Raw genomic sequence first — 13,410 nt, 5'->3', positions numbered from 1 at the left:
TCCAACAGCGCCCCCTATGGGCTGCTCACCCTCCCAGCTGGCCACGTCCTCCCCGGTGACCTCCGGCCAAAAAGCGCCATCACACACATCACATAGCAATGGCCAGGAACTGCGTGTCAAGCACGTTTGTGTAAAAGCCAGAATCAAGCAAGGTGCTGCAGACTTTGACTTTCCAAGTGAAAATACCCCATGAAAAACATCCCTCAGAAGCCACCTAAATCAATTCGCATCTCACTTCCTCAAAACAAACAAAGAAGCAAAATTAATAAGGGCTCATTTGTCACCAATATAAAGAGGACCAAACAGGCTCCTCCAAGCAAGGATCTTAAAAGGTATCAAACACCAGTGGGTGATGTGCTAACAAAGCAAAAATTCCAAAACATTAGAAAATAAAAAGATGACTAGGATAATACATGGATCAAAGCAGCTGTTAAGTTTTTGCTTTTTAAAGCAATGGAGGTAGCACAGAGGGAAATCTAGGTATTTCTGATGCAGGGTGTGCACAGCCCACTTTTTCAGACCCAACAACATACTCACAGGGCAATATGAGAGAAAAAGGAAAAGAGGAACAAGCAAAAATTAGAAATACAGAAGAACAAAAATAACTTTGACAGCATGAATATATGAATTTACATGAGTGTGATGAGGCCAGAGACGCGGGGACAATGAGACCCACCCTCACCTCCTGCTCCAGGGAAGCCAGGGGCCTTAGGGGAGTGACACTGCTGTGGGGACCCCAACATCATCAGCGTCCCAAACCAAAACTCCACCTACATGCACCTAGACAGCTTTTGAGCTACAAAACTTGGTCGTGCTTCAGGCTGGATATTTTATCACTCCCACCAAGAGTAGCAGGAGAGAATTAGGCTCTGCTCCTGCAACAAAGCATTGTTTTGAAAGTTAGGTTACTATAAAATAAAAGCAATAATGGAGTACAAGTGATGGGAGGAGAACGTGTTTGACCTGAGCTCACTGGCCATGTTATCTCACTGACGTTCAGATGCTGTCTGAGTGCTTCTGGTTCCAGAATAGACAGACCCATCAGGAGGGAGGTTTAATGCGCTGCTGTATTTTGATGCTGAGAACCATGCCTGGTACACGAGGTTCTGGGTATAGAAAGGTGACAGTGTCAACCACTATGCACTAAGCACACTGTCCTGAAACTAGCTACTCCGCCAAATCCCGAGGACAGACTTCAAAAGGCAAAAACAAGCTGGCATTCTCCAGTGGGTCCACAGACTCAGAGCCAAGCAGTTGCTGAGCAAAAATTTCACCAGTGCCTCCTAAGACAAAAGAGGAGACACTGGCCGGGGGGCTGGAGCAGGGCTCCAGGCTTCCACTGCTCACCCACTAGTCTGTCCAGAAGGTGTTCCCTGCTGACGCTGCAGTGCTGTGCATATGTGCAGCCCCACTTTGGTGCATCACCAAAGTACCTATCTAGCCTAATGCCTGGGGGCTCAGCAGGAGGTGACAGGTGAGGTGAACAGAGTCAGCCTGGGAGTGTCCTGGTGCTGGCAGCTGTGCCCTCAACAGTGCCCAGGCCCTGAAACCTGACATCTCATCTCCAAGGAGCAGAAGGGGGGCTCAGGTGTGTAGATCACAGAGCCCTACGAGTACAAGTACAGATCATGGCCACGACATGCCTCACCCTTTCCTTAAGCCATAGAGGCATGTCTGGGGAGGAACTGAAAATTCATCCAGAGCCCACCAGGCACAACACACAGGTGGGATTCGGGTCCTCTGTGCTTCTCACTCGCAGGGCTGGCCGGGACTTTCTTTTTTTCAATTCTCTGGTGTCTTCTCCTCCAAATTACCAAAACCCAGAAAGTATGGTCTGACTTTAGATATGTCCAATAATTATGGAGCCCCGACTCCACAACGGGCCCAGTAGCATGTGCCAGGCCCACCAACCGTCACCTGTGAGACCACCATGGGTGCTCTCCAGCGTGGTGAGAGCAGACTCAGGGCCCGAGGCCCAAGGCCGGGGGACACAGCTTCCCTCACTCTCCCCAGCAAAGGGGGACCACCTCTCGGCAAAGGCATCTCATTCTCTTATGCTTGAGGGACGGCACGATGGCCACACAGGGAAGCAGAGCAGAGGGCAGCAGAGGGGGGCAGATGGCCCAGAAGAACTCGTCGACAATTCCGGGGCAAAGTGGGGCCGCTGACCTAATCACAGGAACAAAGTGAGGACGAACATTTCCATGCTCTGTCCCATACTCCGTGACACGTCCTTCCCCGTGTAAGGAGCTCCTTCGGAAATCCCTGGCAGTGTTTCTGATGTCCTAACCTGGCATAGTGGCTATCAGGCAGGAAGAACAGCCTGGGAGGCAGGAGACACGGGCTCCACCCCCAGCTCAGCTAGCACCTCGTTCTGCTGCATCTAAGGATTCAGCCCCTCACCTATACATCAAAGGGACAAGACTGTCCCAGGACAGGCTGTTCAACAGGAATGAAATGAGAGTCACGCAAAGAAAGTTTTCCAGTTGTCACATTTAAAAAAGTAGAAAAATAAATACTTGAAACTGATTTTAAGAACAGATCTTATTTAGTCTAATATGTAAAATACTATCATTTTGACATGAAGTAAATATAGAAAGTATCAAGATAGTTTACATTCTTTTTTCTAGACAAGTCTCAGTGTCTGATGTGCATTTGACCTCCAGCACATATCCGCTCAGGCCAGCCTCCTTCCCAGCGCTCCCAGCCTCTTTGGCTGTGGCTACCCTATTGGACAGCAACTCCAGGGGTCCCACCAGGGGTCCTGGCTGGAAAGGGGGAGTAAGTGTCCAAACTACCCCTAAATGGATCTCTCTGAACCAAAGCTGAATTCATTTTTAAAAGTCTGAAAACCGGCAGGCTGCATCTCCCTCCCCCCTTGACTGCAAGACAGCTTCCCTCCTTGCTGACCCCTTTCTGGATGTAGGAAAGCAACCCAGGCACACAGTGAGGGTGGCTGGGCCTCCAGGTAGGCTTACCTGCTGTCTGTGTCCAGTCCCACCAAGTCCCTCATCTCAAATGGGATGCAGAGGAGGGGGATTTTGTCCCCAAACTTGTTGGTGGCCCTGTCCAGGTGCTCGGACTCAAGCACAATGAAGAGTGATTCGATGAAGTCCTCGATCCTTTTCTCCACTGCCCCACAGTCCTCGTAGCTGGGGTAGAAGGCCACATCAGTGTGCAGCTGCTCGGCGAGCTCACCCTACAGCACGAAAATGAAGAGCCGTGTTTCATACAGCGTGGTGCCACACAGCTCCTCTGCACAGGGAGCTCCTCGATCTGCAGCCAGTCCTTGGGCAAGTGGTCAGTGATGGTGACGAAGCCCATGACACTGTGGTGGGTCTGGAAGTCTCCCCACTCATTCTTGGGCGGGTAATGGTGCCTGTAGTGGATACAGAGCACCTGCTGGGAGCCATACAGCCTGACCTGGCTCACTGAGGAGATCTGCTTGTAGATGCATAAAAGATTCTCCTCCGAGATGATCCCCACGTGCTGGACCACCATGGGGAGAGTCTGGTGGTCCTCAGCACACTGCACGTAGTCAGCAATGCTCATGTTGCAGGCCCTGCCGAGAGGGGAGAGGAGACTGAGGTACACGCTGTGCTGTGGGCTGCAGGCCCCTCTGGGATGCAGTGACCTGTGTTTACCAGCCAGAAGGCAGGGGAAGCCCAAGCAAACCTGGGGTTATAGTCTGTCCTCAGAGTCTGCACATGGCTACTATAGCTAGGATCACATTATCCTGCTCTTGGTCTAGGGGCTTCCAGCTCTTGGAGAAAAGGTTAATTTCTTTTTTTCTGTTTCCAACACCTAGCCAGGCCCTGATGCAAAGTCAGTGCTCAAAAATGCTTAATAAAGGAATGAAAAAAAAACTGCTTCCCCACCACTCAGCAGAATATAATGAAAAGAACCACAGTGGGATCAAAAGATCTGGATTTTAACTCCAATTTACTTGAACTCCTAAGCTGTAAAATGATGGATAAAAAATTCGCCCAAGGGAGGAGGGTACAGTTCAGTGCTAGAGCATATCCTTAGCATGCACGAGGTCCTGGGTTCAATCCCAAGTACCTCCATTAAAAAAATGAAACAACAAAAAAAATCAGCTTAATTATCCCACAAAAAAAATTAATTAAAAATTAAAAAAAAAACACCTTGCAATTAACACAACATTGTAAACTTGACTATACTTCAATTAAAAAAAAAAACTTGCCTTACAAGAATATATCTAGATCAAGGAAGATTGCAAATGCGAAATGCCTAGGGTTCCACCTGCATAAAAAGGGGGGACTGTACACATTTACTATCCCTCCTTTATGAGCTATATTTCCTTTGGGGGTTTTATAACCTCTCAGAGTTAATTTTCACAGATAAAAAAAGAAAACATTACCTGATTCTCAGTACTGCTGAAGAATTAGATAACACCATGAAAGCATCTGACCCACAGAGTTTACTCAATAAATGTTTGTTGAATGAATGAATAAACAAGCAAGTGAATGCTGCTCCCTGCCACAGACAATCATAATGGTATGCCAGGAAATCCCAAGCCCACATTCCACCCGACTCTACACTAACCATGTGGGTGACATGGGCAGGTCTATGTGCTTCTCTAAACCCCAGTTTAATCACTAATAGAAATGAGGTTAATACCACAAACCTCAAAGGATTAGTGAGTCAATAATGAATTGTACACCAACCTTGCAAGATGGAACCATTAAGAAAAATTGGGCAAAGGGTCCATAGGCTCTCTCCATATTAGCTCTTACAACTGCATGGGAACCTTCATTACATCTCAAAATAAAAAGTCTAACTTTTTAAAGAGGCTATTGGGATTAAATGAGCCCACTGTCTTAAATAAGGAACACACAGTACAAATAGGACAATGCCCAGCCCATTGGATACACTCAGTTAACATTCCTACTGAACCCACTGGTCCCTCCAACTTCAGAGCACGAGGATGAGTCCTCGTGGCCAGAAGCCACTGCACCTGAAGCTAACAAAGCTACTGGTCCCCACTTCCAAGAGTCCCTGTCACGGCCCTGGGTCTAATTTTGTATTTGTAACTTTGTTTTCTTTTTCTTAAAAAGGAACCCCCAATTGCATAGCCTTCAGGTCACCAAAACAAAACCTGACCACAGAAATCATGACAGCAGCCCCCCGCCCCAGTTAAACAATAAAATGAAAAGCCATTACCACAAGACCTCTGTGTACTTCTAATTGGGAATTTCATCCTGGATCAGGAGGAAGAGAACTGGGGAGGAGGGGGCAATCTAGGGCACACAGACCCTGGGGCCACCTGTCCCATGATGTATTTTAGACTCAACCCTCACCCTCCATGAACTTCAAAATACACACAGACAGAGTGCTATGGACAATTTTTTTTTTTTAAGAAATCCCTGACTTCCTAACAGGTCTTGTTTCTACCAAGATACAAGTGGCTTATGTGTATAATGTTTCACAGAAATCCTAAAATATTACCACCCCAACTTGACACATGAAGAAACTGAGGGAAAGAAGTTTATCACATTGTGTAAGATTAGAGAGAGGCCACATCAGAGCTGTATTTAAACCCAAGCCGCTGCTCCAGTGCTCACACTAGAAAGTGTGACATATTGCCCCTCTCCTGCCCTCTCCCTGCAATAAATCTCTGAAGTCTTTTCTGTGCCACCTGGAATCAAAATCACATCAATTTTTCACAAAGAGCTATGTCACCCCTTGGAGCATGTTTCAAAATCTGAAGGGTTGGGATAGGAGAGATTTGGGTTTTCTGTTTCTCAAAAGGAGACATGGGTTTAAAAGAAACTGAAAAGCAATTATCTAGTCTAAACCCTCATTGGCAGAGAAGGAAATGGAGGTTCAGAAGAGATGAGGAAAGGGCCTTATTAACAAATATTGCCTTAGCGCAGCACAAAGCCAGCCCTGGGCACTGCTGGGGGGAGGATCTGGGAGGCCCAGGAGAATGAGTATTAGAAAAAGGAAAGAGAAGAAGCATACAAGGCCCTTTCTTTACCACCATTACATGAAGTTCCATCAAATTATCCAGTATGTGCAGCCAACATTAAGGTAGGCTAAACAGGTTTTGAAACCTGGAAGTCTCAACCATAGTGGAAATTCCAACATTTACTATGGTTTTTCCCAGTTCAAGCATGAGCTCAGTGGGCACTCTGTGCCAGGCACTACACAAGGACCGGAGTTCTCCCAAAAACAGATTTCTATTAACACAAGTGCAAACCACATACAGGCCCACCAGAAGAAAAACGCCCACATATAAGATGGAATTAATGAAACTGAAAGCAGCCAACCAGCATATATTACTAGCAAAAAATGTGCTGCTAGAAATAGACTCATGGACACAGAAAGCAAACTGTGGTTAGCAGGCAGGAAAGGGGGCAGGGATAGATTAGGAGTTTGGGATTAACAGATACACATTAACAAATATAAAATAAATGACAAGGACCTACTGTATAGCACAGGGAACTATATTCAATTTCTTATAATGAGTTGTACTAAAAACAATCTGAAAATATATATATGTACATATGCATATGTATAACTGAATCACTGCTGTACACATGAAACTAAAATTGTAAATTGACTACACTTTAATAAAAAATAAGAATTTAAAAAATAAATAAATAAATAAAAATAGAAGCAATGCCATAAAAAAAATAAAAGAACCCTGTAATCCCCTTAGCTGTAGGTGGCGGAGAACACTGTTTTTAAGCACCAAGTCCACTGGATCACTCCAGCACTGGCTGTCACTCTTTCTGACCATCAGGGAGGCACTTGGCTTCACTGAGGTTAATTTTCTCTCTTGTGAAAGGCTACAGTTGCAGCTAATGATGTATAGAATCTCATTCACAGACCCAACAATTAGTGAGGACTTCCCAGGGTCAGGCTCTGAACAGATGAAAAGATAGGTTCCCAGATACATTCATGGGTAGAAAAAGTTTATGCCATAGAGTCATTAATTCTTCCTGTTTTGATATATAGATTCAATGCAATTCTGATTAGAATTCCTACCAGATTTTTTATGGAATGTAACAAGTTAATTTATGGTAAAGAACAACCAAGAAACTTCTTTAGAACCACCACTAGGTAGGGGTGGATATGTCATTCATTTCCATTGTTCTTTCTGAAGTGATGAAAACATTCAGGAATAATAATGGTTGCACTATGGTCAATATACTAAAAGCTGCTGAGTTGTACCATATAAATGGGTGGACTTCACAGTGTGTGAACAATATTGCAATAAGGATGTTCTATGAAAAAATATTTCTTGACAACTATTTTTCCTTCTATACTAGTAGTCTGCCCCACAATTTAAGAAAAACAAAAAACCAAAACCAAACAAAAATTTGCCAGTAGATCTTTAGGACTGCAATGTTCCTGGGTCTCCAATGCCTCTGGTGGCGCTGCTTCTGTTAACACACACAAGTTGAGCTGGACTAGTTAAGGACTATATCTTTTTAAAATTAACGGTCACATGTTTCACCCTGGGAGGGGGGAGGATGGAGGATGTCACAGCCTCATGCCCTCAGCTTTTTTTTTTTTTTTTTTTGGAGTAGAGAAATTTTTTTATTGCAGGGCCAAGCAAAGAGAACAGTGGCTTGTGTTCAAAAACCCTGAAATTTCTGATGATTTTTGGGGTGAATATTTTTTCTTTTTTTCTTTTTTTTTTTAACTAGTGTGAAGTTTTTAATAGGCAAAATGAGGCTTGAGGGCTTCCAGGTGTGTGACTTTCTTCTGACTAGGTGATGGTAGGTAATAGGGTTGTGTTCCAGGAATCTCATGCTCAGCCTGAACTTACCATCCTCCACCTGGATGGGGGCCTTAGCTCCTGCAGAACTCAAATATATTAATTATAGCCCTGCCCCCACTCTTCAGCTCATTTTTAAGTGAATCAAGCCCTGCTTTCAACACTGTAATCCTTCTCGCTATGGAAACATGTGACATCAACAAGCACCCGCATCCTAACACCAGAAAAAGTGTTAAAGGTACTTACCCGGGGCAGAAACACTGAGGGAGGAGAAAGAAACAAGCTCAGAGCTGGCGCTCTATTTTCCCAAGGTTTTGCCAAGAGAAGCTGGGCTTTATAGCTGGAGGCTCTCAGCCCTGGGAACAGCGACCACGCCGCTGAGCTGGACCTCGGGGAGCAGGAAAGGGAGAGGAGGGAAGTCCCGGGGTCCCGGGGCAGGGAAAGCGGCGGGGGGCGCGAGCTGCAGCCCCTCTTGGAGGCCAGTTCCAGACACCCCCCGCCCCCGCCCGGGTCTGCAGACCCCGCCAGCCCGGAACACAGCCGGCCCAGGGGTGAGGTCTGCAGCCGAGGAGAGGAAGCCCGGCAGGAGAGGACTCGCGGCAGGAGAAGGGAAGGGAATGCCGGCGATGGACGTAGGGGAAACCGGCTGGGGCGAGAGGCGGTAGGTATGGGCCGCATCGGGGACGGGGGTGGCCAGAACCCCGGCAGGTGAGCGTCCGGCCCTGGACAGGTGTGGCCAGGGCGCCAGGGCAGGTGGCACGGGCAGAGAGGGCTGGCGGGAGCCCCTCAGCTGGACACGCCCTGACTCGCGCCCTCCTGGGCTGTGACACACAGACCCCCTTCTCTGGAGCCCCCCACCTTGCACTTACACAGTTGGAGGCCCCGGCCGGGGGCAGGAGCCAACGACCCGGCGGGTAGCAGAGCCGAGCAGCCTCTGGGGCAGATCCCCAGCTTGGAGCTGGAGCTTCGGACCCGCGGTCCAGCCGACCCTGACCCTGTGCCTGCGCAGGAGGGCCAGATCCGCTCTGGGTTCTGCGAAAGACTGGGGAATCGAGAGAGGGAGAAGATGGGAGGGGAGGAGAGGAGGGGAAAAGTGAAGGGAGAGAGAAAGACGAAAGGAGGAGCAGGGAGAAGGGAGGGATCTGGAGGGAGAAGGGGGAGAGGAATAGCAGAGATGGAGAGAAAAAGCTTTACCTTCAGGGGCACCCTGAAGGGGGCTCCAGTCCTGCCTCTGTGCCCCTCTCTAGCCCCTCAAGGCCCACAGCTCAAATTTCACCTCCCTACTCCAGCCCTCCAGCCTAGGCCCCTGCAGAACCCCTACGGGGATCACATCCATTGCTCCCATGAGGAGCTGGGTTTCCTGTCGCTCCTGGAACCAAGCACCCACAGGCGTTGTCGCTTGGAACTACCTTGGGAAGAGTATAAATTCCCCTCTTACAGGCTGGGAAACTGAGGCAGGCATGATCTCTGCCTTAGTTTCACTGTCCCAGGTTGTTGGGCTGGCGGGGAGCAGCAGGTACAAGGTCAGAACCCCAGATGGAGTAGACTACCTGAATGTTGGTGCAGAGTCCCCATCCCTCCTGGGTAAACCACTCCCCACCCCAGGGGAACCATCAAGGGCTCACAGTAGGTCCCTGGATGTGGGAGAGCTGTCCTCAGCTCCAGTGCCCAGCTTGCTAGGTAGATAGGAGTGTTACCGAGTTCAAACTCATTCTCCTCAATGCAGGACAGGCCAATAAATCAGGAGACCAGGTGTTGGGGTATGGAATAGCAAGTTTCTCTAAACCTAGATGGCAAATTAATGTCCTGGAAAGCCATCTCCCCAAGTCAGAATTCAGGCTCCTTTCCTACTTGCTTGGTTGTTGCAAACTTCTTGGTGTAGGAATTCTTTGCTGTTAGAATCCCTTGTTCTTGAAGCTATCTGCTTGGGCCAGAACCCTGTAAACCTCCAATGAAACAAATGTTATTTTCTATTATGCAAATTTTTATCTTTCTATGAATGGAAAAGTGTTAATATCCTTAAAGGTCAGAGCCTTCAGAATAGGATCTCCTGTATATTTCAGGCTCTAGGCAACATTGTTTTACAAAAGGTGCAGAACCAGCAAGACTAAGCCTAGGAAACAGAGCACAGGATTAAAGTCAAAGGAACAGATCTAATATGGAATCAGATTTGTTCTTTTCTATTACCCGGGAAGAAGCCACTTGAGGATTTAAATCCCTTTAGGTTAAAAATAAGTAAAACTTTAAAGGAATTTACATACATAGGTGGGAATGTGCATAGCATATTTGGAAAAGCACACAAAGGATTGTAACAGTGGCATCTCCAGGGAGGGCTGAAAGAAGAGAGGATAAGGGAAAACTTATTTCATTTGTGTATTTTTGTGATGTTTGGATTTTTTTTTTTACCACATGCATGTATTTCTTTTTAAGTTAAAAAAAAAAAGTGTAATGGAGGGAAGGAGTAAGTAGCTCAGCAAATACAGCAGCCATGGAAACACTGAGCCGTCACTTTTGCTTTAAGCCAGGAAGCATTTATTGACTCTCTTCTATGTGCCCAGTGCTGTTTTATGACTTCATTTATTATGTATATTTTCTATAAAATAATAACATGCTATCCCTCACCCCTGCCCAGGGCTGGTGGAAAACCAACTGAGTTTTTACTGAATCATTTTCCAAGGAGTAGAAAGGAGTTATAAACAGAATACATTTTCAGGGCAAACCAGGTGGAATGGGTTTCCAGCAGGCCAGACAGCTAAGAAGGGTTTTCAACAGAGATGCCCAGAGGCTGAGAGATAAAGCTTCCAGGACCCCACAAAAAGCTGCCCAAAGTGGTTTCTCCATGGCACTATTGTAATAGGAAAGAACAAATCTGACTCCATATTACATCTGTTCCTTTGACTTTGAGCCTGTGCCCTGTTTCCTAGGCTTAGTTTTGTTCGTTCTGCACCTTTTATGAAACAATGTTGCCTCGAGCCTGAAATAGACAGGAGAGTCTAATCTCAAGGCTCTGACCTTTAAGGATATTAACACTTTTCCATTCATATAAAGATAACAAGTTGCAAAATAGAAAATAACATTTATTTTGTTGGAGATTTACAGGAATGTGACCCAGGTGGATAGCTGCAAGAACAAAGGATTTTAACAACAAAGAATTCCTACACCAAAAGCTTGCAACAACCAAGTATGACCCCTTCCCCTTTTTAATATAAAAGGAGCCTGAATTCTGACTTGGGGAAGATGGTTCTCCAGGACAATTAGTCAGCCATCTCCTCAATCTGCTACCTTTCCAATTAAAGTCGCTATTTCTTGCCCCAAAACCTGGTCTCCCAATTTATTGGTCTGTCCTGCAGTGAGCAGAATAAGTTTGGACTCAGTAGCATAAACATACATTGAAGGTATCTATTTGGCATATTAAATGACCTGCTTACGCTAGTCTTTCTTCCTGACTTTTTCTTCTCTTGACCACTCCTACTATGTTTATGAAAAATCTGTCAGTCTGCTCATGCGGACACATTTCCATCTCTAGCAACTACCCTTCCAGGTAAGAACTGATGCCACAAAGGCAACTGAAATTGCTAAGATATATTACACGGTCAGAAAAGAGCAGAAGTGGGTACTGGCTGATTTTCAGGAGCAGGCTGTGACACATGACCAGATGTCATAAACATGGATAGTTAGCTGGGCACCAAAGGAGACGCTTCTAAGCCTCCATGAGGGACTTGGTGGATAGAAAGGAGAAGTCCCAGACTGTAGATCTGATCCCACCACGAGCTTCCTGGGCGAGGCTGGGCAAGTCATTTAAATTCTCTAGGCCCGTGCTGTCCAACTTGGGAGCCACCAGCCACAAGCAGTATTATGAAGCTATTCTGTAGCCAGGCAGAATTATAAATAAAAATTTTACTGCAAAGGCTCAGCATGTATGATGTTTAGAAACATTAGTGGTTTTCTTGTCTGAACAGGTTATTTTTGTATGTCTAGCTTTCTGTGGTTTGTAATGCCCGTGACTAATGATTCCCTTATAGTAACTCATTTTGAAGTTATAAGTTACTGGACACAGTATCATCATATCACAGTTGGAAAAAAAAATGATCTACATAAGCTAGGCCATCTGATGTAGTAGTTATGTGCAGGGTCTCTGGGGCCAGCCTGCCTGAGTAAAAATTCTCACTCTGCCTCCAGGGAGTTCTGTGTGAATCTTGGACAAATAATAATTATTATGATTATCATTATGATTATGATTTACTTATTTGTGCTTCTTTTTCCTTACTTTTTAAATGGTGAGGAATATGTAAACTCTATCTCCTACTGTATTGGCAGGATTATGTGAGTTAATGTATGTGCTGCCCACTTCTCTGGGTTTCAGCATTCTCCAGGCACTCAGTTCCAAACTCTGAGGCATTCTCCACTGTCTTAGTCAGTCTGGGATGCTGTAACAAATTACCAAGGGTCAGGTGGCTTAAAAAACCAGCACATTCCTCAAGCTTTGGAGGCTGAGACATTCAAGATCAATGTATCTGGGAGAGGACTGGTTTTGTGGCTTGAAGATGGCTGTCTTCCCACTATCTTCATGGGGCAGAGAGCAGAGAGGCAAGCTCTCTTGGGCCCCTTATAAGGCCCCTAATCCCATTCACGAGGGCTCTACTCTCATGATCTCACTTTATCCTAATAATCACCACCCAAAATCCCCACCTCCCAATACCATCACACTGGGAGATCGGATTTCAACATATGGATTTTGAGGGGATGCAAACATTCAGTCCACACATCGGCTAACTCTCCCCAATATGCAGTCATCAAACCTGTAGCTAATTTCAAAGTAATGCTTATATCTCTCTGCCCATTTCCATTCCTACATCCACTAAAACTGAAGCCCTGTGACATTTTATTCCTTATTTTCCTGGTAGGGGTTTAATTGGTTCCTCTACTCCAATGCTCTTGTCACTCCAAACAGTCTGCTTAACATCCCTACCAGGTATTTCTTCCTTAAAACACCTTCCCACTTCACCTGTTGGTTTTTTAGGTGTAAATGTCAGAATCCGCTCCACATCCCATCCCAGACCTTTAATCCCTTATACAACCCCTCCCTATGTTACTTTTCTATTACTACTGTAACAAATTTCCAGAAACTTAATGGCTTAAGCCAGCACAGATTTATCACCTTATGGCTCTGGGGGTCAGAGATCCAACACAGTTCTCATTGGGCTAAATTCAAGTTACCAGCATGGTGCCTTCCTTCTGAAGGGTCTAGAAGAGAATATTTCCTTGTTTTTTTTTCCAGTTTCCAGAGGTAACTCACCTTCCTTAGCTTGTGTCCCACAACTTCCTCCATCTTCATAGCCAGCAGCCTTTCTGAACATTTTTCCATGGCTACACCTCCCTTTGACTCTAAACTCAGCTGGAAAATGTCCTTCCCTTTTAAGGACCCCTGTGATTACACTGGGCCCACCTGGACAATCCAGGCTACTCTCCCTATCACCTCATCTCAGGATCCCCTTTTCCCACACCACTCAGGCACCCATGTGGCTGTGACACTCACCTTGGATAATGTTTCCTCTCGTGAGCAATTAAAGGTTCAAGACACTTACAAATGTCTTTTTGTTTTTCTTCCTTAGTCTTTCCACATTCAGTACATCTGGTGAGATTATATGAATCCTGTTTAT

At 45.9% G+C, this 13,410-nt stretch overlaps 2 protein-coding genes across 2 annotated transcripts in view; both read right to left on the bottom strand.

Annotated features, from left to right (window-relative positions):
• LOC116662184 overlaps positions 1–13,115 on the bottom strand; it is a 70,023-nt gene extending 56,908 nt beyond the window's left edge. Inside the window, exons 1-5 of the mRNA XM_032475621.1 lie at positions 13,047–13,115; positions 9,013–9,119; positions 8,620–8,885; positions 7,997–8,010; positions 2,979–3,199 (exon numbers count right to left, since the gene is read on the bottom strand). Of these exons, the coding sequence (XP_032331512.1) occupies positions 2,979–3,199; positions 7,997–8,010; positions 8,620–8,885; positions 9,013–9,119; positions 13,047–13,115 (677 nt within the window). The remainder of the gene's footprint in view (positions 1–2,978; positions 3,200–7,996; positions 8,011–8,619; positions 8,886–9,012; positions 9,120–13,046) is intronic.
• The window catches only part of LOC116662134, a 382,983-nt gene continuing 377,247 nt past the window's right edge, over positions 7,675–13,410 (bottom strand). Inside the window, exon 6 of the transcript XR_004318118.1 lies at positions 7,675–7,831. The gene's annotated coding sequence lies outside the window, so the exon portion shown is untranslated. The remainder of the gene's footprint in view (positions 7,832–13,410) is intronic.

The sequence above is a fragment of the Camelus ferus genome, chromosome X (genome assembly GCF_009834535.1).
Source record: "Camelus ferus isolate YT-003-E chromosome X, BCGSAC_Cfer_1.0, whole genome shotgun sequence".
NCBI classification, from domain to species: Eukaryota; Metazoa; Chordata; class Mammalia; order Artiodactyla; family Camelidae; genus Camelus; species Camelus ferus.
Note: the sequence above shows the minus strand (reverse complement) of the source record. Positions and strands in the feature narration are given on the sequence as shown.